Below are 7,960 nucleotides of genomic sequence, written 5' to 3' on the forward strand. Positions count from 1 at the left end.
TGGACAAATTGTGGAGACCTCTTTGCACAGATGTACATACAGGAACCACAACATACATACATGCGCACATGCATGCTTATCAAGTCATCTAGGGCGTGTGTGTGTTTGAACGGTCAGATCAAGAGCAGTTTCAGACACTTGACAGGCAGCAGGAAATGGCAGAGGTCGCTGTATCAAGACATGTGAGGCGAAGCTAGAGAAAGAGAGGAAAAAATATTGTGGGACTAAGATAAGAAGGCAAGAAAAAGAAAAGCAAAATATATTATTGAGAAAAGTGCAAACCATTCGTCACAGCTGGTGACACCCTCAGCGCTCTATTAGCTGCTCGGACCCCGGTACTACTTGAAAACTAATTAGTTTTGTTAGCTCGGGAAAACAATCACAGCAAACATGCCCAACCCCAGAAACACACGCAGGCACACACACAAATTCTAATCTTTGCCTTTCACAATCAGGAACCAAAGGAAATGAGATTTCGAAGGTGAGCATAACAGCGTGCCACACATCTGCAGAAATGACTGCCCCTGGCCAAATTAGACTTGGAAATACGAGGGTGACATTGACATAAAATATAGAGCAGAAATGCTTTTACATCAGGATGAGAGGGAAGTTCAGACACCGAGATAAAGCTCTTCAGACCGAATTTAAAGGGAGATAAGAGTGGAATACCTCTGATGGAGAAACAATCGACCTTGTCAGATTGTTCGTTTCTACTGCTCCGCTGATGTTTATGAATGAAGGTAGATTTAGAGAGCTAAGAGGCCGCAAAGTGAATGCGAATAGATAACGTCGAGTGGATTTGGAACAGAAAAGCAATCTTGTAATGTAGCTATGCAATTTTTTTTTTTACCTTTCTGCTGTCTAGAGAGCTCTCTGTGCCTCCACTGGTCATGGCTGTGGAGCATGTCATAGAAATGGTCTGGCTTTTTTAGGTAATACATCAGGAATACTGCAAACACCACGGTTACCTGTTAATAATTTTCCCTACAATAGGGTTCATTATCAGATAATTAGGCAGTTTGAGCAACTTCATCTGGGACTTGGGTGATTCGGAGTTATTGAAGAATGCAAATGCAGAAGGTCCGACTACAAATAAAGTATTTCGCTGATATGACTAGGCTGAAAATATCAAAGCTTCAAAACTGGTAAAACGTCCTTTTTTTAAAGCCAAACTCCTTGAATATCAAACAAAAACAGCAATACAAGAAGTATCCAGTTTTTTTTAAAGGGTGATCACAGTTATGACCAGACATTCGATGTCAGCTAAATACAGTTCGATACTAAGAGCAAAGTAAACAGTTTCCATCACATCACACATCCATCGTTACCCATCTCAGTGGTTTAAAGAACTCCAGTCCCTATAATTTTGCAATAGGATGGTTAGATTTGGTTCCACAGATTCAGGTAACAAAGAACTCTTTTCCTGCAGTGCAGTTGCTTTGTCAATCAAGCTGGAGTTGTCTACTGTTAAATGCAATTACTTAATTTGGATGTGTGGCCTGATATAGGTGTCTGTCTGTGTAGCACATTGGTTATACAGAAACAATAATTATGGGGATTGTAACCATTATAGAGGCTAGGGAGACGACAGCGACAAAACTGCACATAGGTCATGTGCAGATTGGTTGCTAAACAGAAAGGGGAATGCACAAAGATAAACCATCAAAGACATGGATGAGAAGCACAAACAATGGCTGGAGATTTTTTATTTTTCATGCTTGGTTTCACAGCACTACAAAGCTCTTTGTGTTTTGACTTTTATCTTCTATGCTGCAGGTGGCGAGTTAAAGACTCAACAACAGCGCAAACGTGAACAAGTATAGCCCACATTGCCAGTTGTTTCAAATAGTTTTGACTCTGCCCCCAACTTCCAGACACATGTCTGTAAACTGCAAAGCTCTCTTTAGCACCGGCACATCTGAGTGGCTGGTGTTTGGGTTGCGTGTTAGAATGAAGCCTGATAGGGTGCAGCGCTGATACTCGTGCTCTCAAAGCTGTTTTATTGCAAAGTATAAAGGTATCTTTTGTCAAATTAAGAAGTTCAAGTGTGGTAATAATAGTGACATTTTAACTGACATTTTAATTCAGAATGACATTTCCCCTGATCACGCAGCAGTAGATTAGATCAAAGAAGGTATTTCGATATCTGAAACTGAAGCTGGCATGTTTGAAGTGCCTTTGTTTCTTAACTCCGTGTGATGTGTCCACAGCCTCCATCTCTGACGACAGAGGAAGAAGGAGCTGCCTTCGACTCAAAGTCTTCGTCAGGCCTCAGAGTGAGTCCCAGATTGTTGTGTCTGCTCTGCCTGGTTTTCCATTCTTTATGTGTGCCAGCGTGTGATCGGACTGCGCGCGTGTGACGTTCAACTCGTCTAATCTACACATCTCCTCTCTCCTCTTTGTTTCTCTTAGACAATTGTGTGAAAAACTCTGGGACCGTGGAAGAAGGAGTCAATTTTGATGATAATAGTCACAACTCCCTAGAACCTGGAGGTTGGTGGGAATATACTGTACAGTTCATGATGTTTGTCAGTGTGTGATGGTGACGGAATCATGTGGGATAGATAAAGATTATTCTGAACACGTGGTGATGGACAGATTAACCATCGAGTCAGAGGTTTGGATGACGTTAGTCAATAAAATGATCGACAAAAATTTAGTTGATTGACTGGCATTCAGGTAATCGTGATATACCGAGACTTGGATTTGCATCGCTATTTCCCAGTGTGTCACTTAAATACAAAGCTGGAGGATGAAGTAGGTTAGCTATGATTAGCAGAAAAAAATGGCGGCTCCTTTTAATTCAGTTAAATGTAGGTGTCGTGTCTTGACTAGGTGTCGTGACTTCCTGGAGTCTTTGGGGGCTGCAGTATCAGGTGACATAGACATGAAAGAAAAAAACTTGGACATAGGGCAAATGGATAGATTTTTTTAGATGGAGCTTTGAATAGAGTTAAGGTATTAGGTGCAAGGCGTAACTCTAAAAAATTGCACCCATAACAAGGAACTAGCAAAATCTGATGTTTTTAGCCATCTTCTATGACAGGACATTGTTTTAGCACCCAGCATTTCGAATAAGGCAATAAAAAGCTTAGTTAGCTGTGTGTTAGCAGGCTAGTTAGTTAAGGCATTTGTAAATATAGCAACATTACTCACTGCATACAGGTTAAATATTGTCAAAATTTGCTTTAAGCTTAATTTAATCTTTTAGTGCCGCTTGTCTTATGCCTGGGATCCACTTTTGTCACATGCAAGGCTTGTTGTTTTGTTCATTAGTTTAGAAAAGCTCAGTTCTTTGTTCTTCAACGTGTTTCTAGTGCATCCCACCAAACTGCAGCTTTTAGGCATTTATCAGTTGACTTTTGATAGCAGTTAGACATGACAAGGAGGCCTCTAAGCTAAAAAAAAAGGCAGTCGAAAACCATGACTCTTTCCTTCTCTGTTGCTGGTGGGACTTTCTTGGGCTCCATCTCTATATAAAACATTTGTAAAGCTCTTTCTGAATCATTTGTTGCCTTTTAAGATATTTCTGTCACAAAAGGGAAAACAGTGGTTGGAGACCATGGCCAAAATTATTGCCACCATTAGCAATGAACTCGCAATCTCATTGACTGTAAAAGACAGACTCAATCTGCTACCAATTTGTGGTTGAATTGGGTCAAGTTACAGGCAATCTGTTGGAGATTAAAATTAGCAATAATCGCAATTTGTATTAACCAGAAAACTATATTCAGTCCAACCAGAACCTCATAGATATGAAACAGAAATTCAGAAAATTCTTCATAAATAGAAACGTAACTTCTGCAGGACAGCAATTTAACCACACACGGCTGGTCTGCTAACGATTCATTAGTGGGTCAAATACACCTTCCAACCAGTCGCTGCAGGCCCCCCTCCCTGAGTCTGGTTCTACTGGAGGGCTCTTCCTGTTAAAAGGGAGTTTTTCCTTCCCACTGTCACCAAGCACTTGCTTAAAGGTGCTTGATTGTTGATGTTTTATGTGCTATTGTAGGGTCTCTGCCTTACAATATAAAGTGCTTTGAGGTGGCTGGGCCATATATAAATGAAACTGTATTAACCTCCTAGGACCTGGCGTCCACATTTGTGGACATCCCATTTTGGGTTATTTAGACCGAAATACTCAATTTTGCTCTACAAGGAAGGTCTACCTGATATCCACTTATGAAATTTTATTGAAATTTTAAACGAATATCCTCATATGTGGCTCTCATTTTTCTTAGAAACAAAAATCAGGTAAAAAAAAAATCTGGTAATTCTTTGTTTTTACATTCATTGGTTCCCAATATGCCCAAATATCAAAGAGAAATGAAAAATGCATGCCGTGGAAGAGTGCAGGTCTTAGGAGGTTAAAATACACAATCAAAATTTTGCATGAGGGAGCCTTCTACTCAAAATCATCACACAATTTCAGCTTTCCCTGTTAAGTGTGCATTTTCATCTGTTTGCTCTTAGATGGTGTCAGTCACGAGTCACCAGAGCCAGCAAGAAGGGATGTGAACTCCGCTGGACGGTGCCAGACTTCAGTTCTCCTGCTCAGCTCCACCCTCATACTCCTGGCTGTCATCTTGTCTTTATAGCAGCGAGATGTAGAAATCAGGGATGGACTGTCCTAACTGGAGCACAGGCCGCTCTACCCTGCAACCTCTCCCCTCAAGGAGCACTTTTAAAAGAAAAAATGAAATAAATAAAAAAAATTAAAACAAATCACTGACAATCTCTCATTACAAAGAGAGAGGAAGGGACTTCGGTGCTGAAGCCTTTGATGTTTTTTGACTTTGTAAAATGCCAACTAGTTTGATTTTTGACTTTCTGGCGAGTGCCGATGGTCGTGGCGCCCCAAGGTGAAAGCGTCTTTTACCTATTCGCCTCTCTACCATTTAAAGTATGCAGATATTACACCTTTTTTTTTGCATTTAAAACAAGCACAGAAACATGCTTTTAAACATATAAACACACAGGACACAATGTCTACACAATCAGTACACTTTTTAACGCGAATGGCAAAGAAGCACAGCAGGACCCCTCTGAAGTTTACAGATGAACTCTGTTTTTTGTTTAGTTTTTTACATTACATAACCTCCAACATGTAACATGATTAAATCTCACTTCAACGTGGAAGAAGATCCTGGAGCGGCACATCGGCAAAAAGGAAAACAAAGAAAGATGCTATTTGTTGGAGACTGTTGGTACAGGCGTGGAGGTACGGGGCGGGCCTTTGATGGATTAACCTCTCTCTCAGGTTAAAAGGGATGCATTGTCTCAGACTGTGGAGGACCCTTTATGAGAGATTTAAAAAAAGGAAAAAGTTAAAGAAGCACTCATCTTTTAGTGTTTGGATAGGAGGCAATTTTAATGGTTGATTAATGTATGTGTTTGTTTTATTTTTTAATAATTCACATAACTCAATTGTAGCAGCCAACACGGGTGTACAGTAAAATATTTGAATGGCGCGTAGACAACGATACGGTCTTTTGCCTGGCGAAATGTATTTTCCTATTTATTGTGAAGTCCTTGTGCTTTTTTCTGTTCTGGTTCAGTCTGTAAGTACAGTAGAAAGGCAATAAAAAACAAACACCCTTACCCGTTAAGTTAGTTTATATTACCCACAGTTAATTTGATACCATTAAACAAAAAAAAAAACAACCACACAGTTTTACGTATCTGTTTGGACTGCTCGCTGATGATGGTTTTTAATTGTTTTTAACAAAGTCCGGGAAGAAGAGGGAAAAAAAAGTCTGATGTGCTATCAGGGCGTAGAAATCGTAGAATATTTGTGTTTGAAATGTCATTAAATGAATGTCACAAATGTAGTTTTACTGTTACACTATTGTTTTTGTGAATCACTGTCATAACACAAACTATTGTAAATAGAAGGCAAAGTTCCTACAAAGTTCAGGGATGTGTCCATGCCTAACATGAGGTCCATTTTTTCTTTGTTTCTAAATCAGGGAGAATTCTCTTCCCTAAAATAAAGTAGAAATTTTATGTGGCGAAAAAAGTTTCAGTGAGATGGTGGGCGAATTACAAAGCAGGTGGAAGAAGTGTGCGTAGGATGGTCGGGACTGTGATTCATTTACCCTCTTTGATGTCGTGTAAAGTGGCATCTGTACAGAAAATACACCGGGGGCACCCTCGTACCAGTTATTTCTGGAATGAAAAAATCGACCACCAGGGGAGATGGAATAAACACGAGGTGGTGTCCTGTTCTCTTGGGGCAAACTGAAACTGACCTGAGAGAAGGGGGGAAAGAGACGAAGAGGGCGAGATGTGAAGAACTGTAGTGCCCCTGCTGAGATCAATAATGCTCTTCTATTTTCTCCTCATGTGGCAGGAACATGTGGTAAACAGATCCTACTGTCACATTCACTCAGCGCCAAATAACACAGCCTTGCTAATGTCACTGCTAAAGAACAACACCTGTACTGCCTGCTTGCTGGAAGCACGGGAGTGTTAGGGCCACTTTGGGTTAAAATAAACCAAGTTAGGGAAAGAAACTGAAGCTTTGGTAAGAAAAGATAGTAATTACATAGCATATTTTTTAGGTTCAAAGATGCAAATAAAAGAGATGCAAATATTTTATTTGACTGGCTCCTGTGCTAAATATACATCTAGATCAGGGGTGGGCCCCTGGCCCATTCTGGCCCGTGGCAAAGGAAACTAAATGGAAGGTTAAGTGTATTTTTACATGTTTTACAGCTTTTTCTATTGATAAAGACCCCCCCCCCTCTCCCACATACACACACACACTCACACTATAACATACAAAAATAGACAAAATATAAATGACAGAAAAGTTCCTGTTTTCCACAAACTACTTTAAAATTTTCATTTTTTGTCCAGTCCACAGTAAAAGAAAAAAAAAAGACATTTTCTATTAATTAACAAAAACCTTTTCAATAATTGTACACATATAATGTAGTTTCACTGGTCCCCCCCACTTGAGTTGCCCTGGCTTAGAGATAGACTGCCCAGATTTATCTTGAATATAATGGAACTCAACTATGTTATCCTCAAAAGGCGCCAAAAATATACATCTAAAAAACTTGGCAGAAATTCTTTGCAAACCTTCTTTTGAGCAGCAACTATTTTTTTCAAATTACAACAGCCAGTTAAAGAATGCATGCAGTTAGCTAACATCAGATTCATCTGAGGCAGGTATGCCATGTCACGAGCACGTAATAAGACGTCACTTGCTTGCTAGGTGGTGTTTGTAGAAAGAAAATACTTCTTGCATAAAGTTTTTATTAAATAACCAGAAAGAGATACCTCTGGAGGTTTTCAAACATATACTTTTGGGACTTTTGTTTTAGTTCTGTTATAAATATGTGTATCACTAATATGTTGAAAAAGTTGGGCGACTGGGGTAATGATTTCAGTCTACAAGCATAAGTAGTGTAAGTAGTTAAATCTGGCCCTAACACTCCATTATAGTGCAGGACACCTGTGGCATAGAAGAAAAACAACAGTGTGTAACTTGTTGCATAGTTTATAAGTTGCTCCCTTAAATACCGAAGACAAGACCAAAAAAAATTAATAGCTTTGAGTTTTCAATTTGATCCTCTGTTCCTGGCAGATACAAGGACCACTCTTTCAGAATGGCTGGTAAACTGAAGCTGATGTTTAAAACTGGTGGAGTGTCCCTTTAAATTATAACTTATTTAATTTATAATTACTTCTGTGCACGGCTTCTGTGCTAAGACAACCATATTAGGGTTATCCACCCTCTATGATATCATACAGAACCAAAAGAGGAAAAACTCATCTGAAACAGTGTTTAGAGCAATCTGAAGCCTGAGCTTTGGCCTCACGTGGATTACTTGTACATACTTATGTCATTATTTGAATCTTTAGCCATGCTTAACGTGAGCACCCAACATTGTAATAGTTTATATGCATGACAGAAATGAAGAAAAAGCATATTAGGTCTTATTAAAAACTA

The 7,960-nt window shown here is 39.4% G+C and overlaps 1 protein-coding gene across 2 annotated transcripts in view; it reads left to right on the top strand.

Annotated features, from left to right (window-relative positions):
• The window catches only part of LOC113026046 (ephrin-A5b-like), an 83,029-nt gene extending 77,428 nt beyond the window's left edge, over window positions 1-5,601 (top strand). Inside the window, exons 3-5 of one of the 2 annotated variants that reach the window (XM_026174449.2) lie at window positions 2,211-2,276; window positions 2,413-2,493; window positions 4,474-5,601. In XM_026174449.2, the coding sequence (XP_026030234.1) occupies window positions 2,211-2,276; window positions 2,413-2,493; window positions 4,474-4,598 (272 nt within the window). In that variant the 3' untranslated portion in view covers window positions 4,599-5,601. The remainder of the gene's footprint in view (window positions 1-2,210; window positions 2,277-2,412; window positions 2,494-4,473) is intronic. The other variant, XM_026174450.2, reaches the window with a different exon arrangement.
• Window positions 5,602-7,960: the final 2,359 nt, after the last annotated feature.

Source organism: Astatotilapia calliptera, chromosome 7, assembly GCF_964374335.1.
Source record: "Astatotilapia calliptera chromosome 7, fAstCal68.1, whole genome shotgun sequence".
Classification (NCBI taxonomy): domain Eukaryota; kingdom Metazoa; phylum Chordata; class Actinopteri; order Cichliformes; family Cichlidae; genus Astatotilapia; species Astatotilapia calliptera.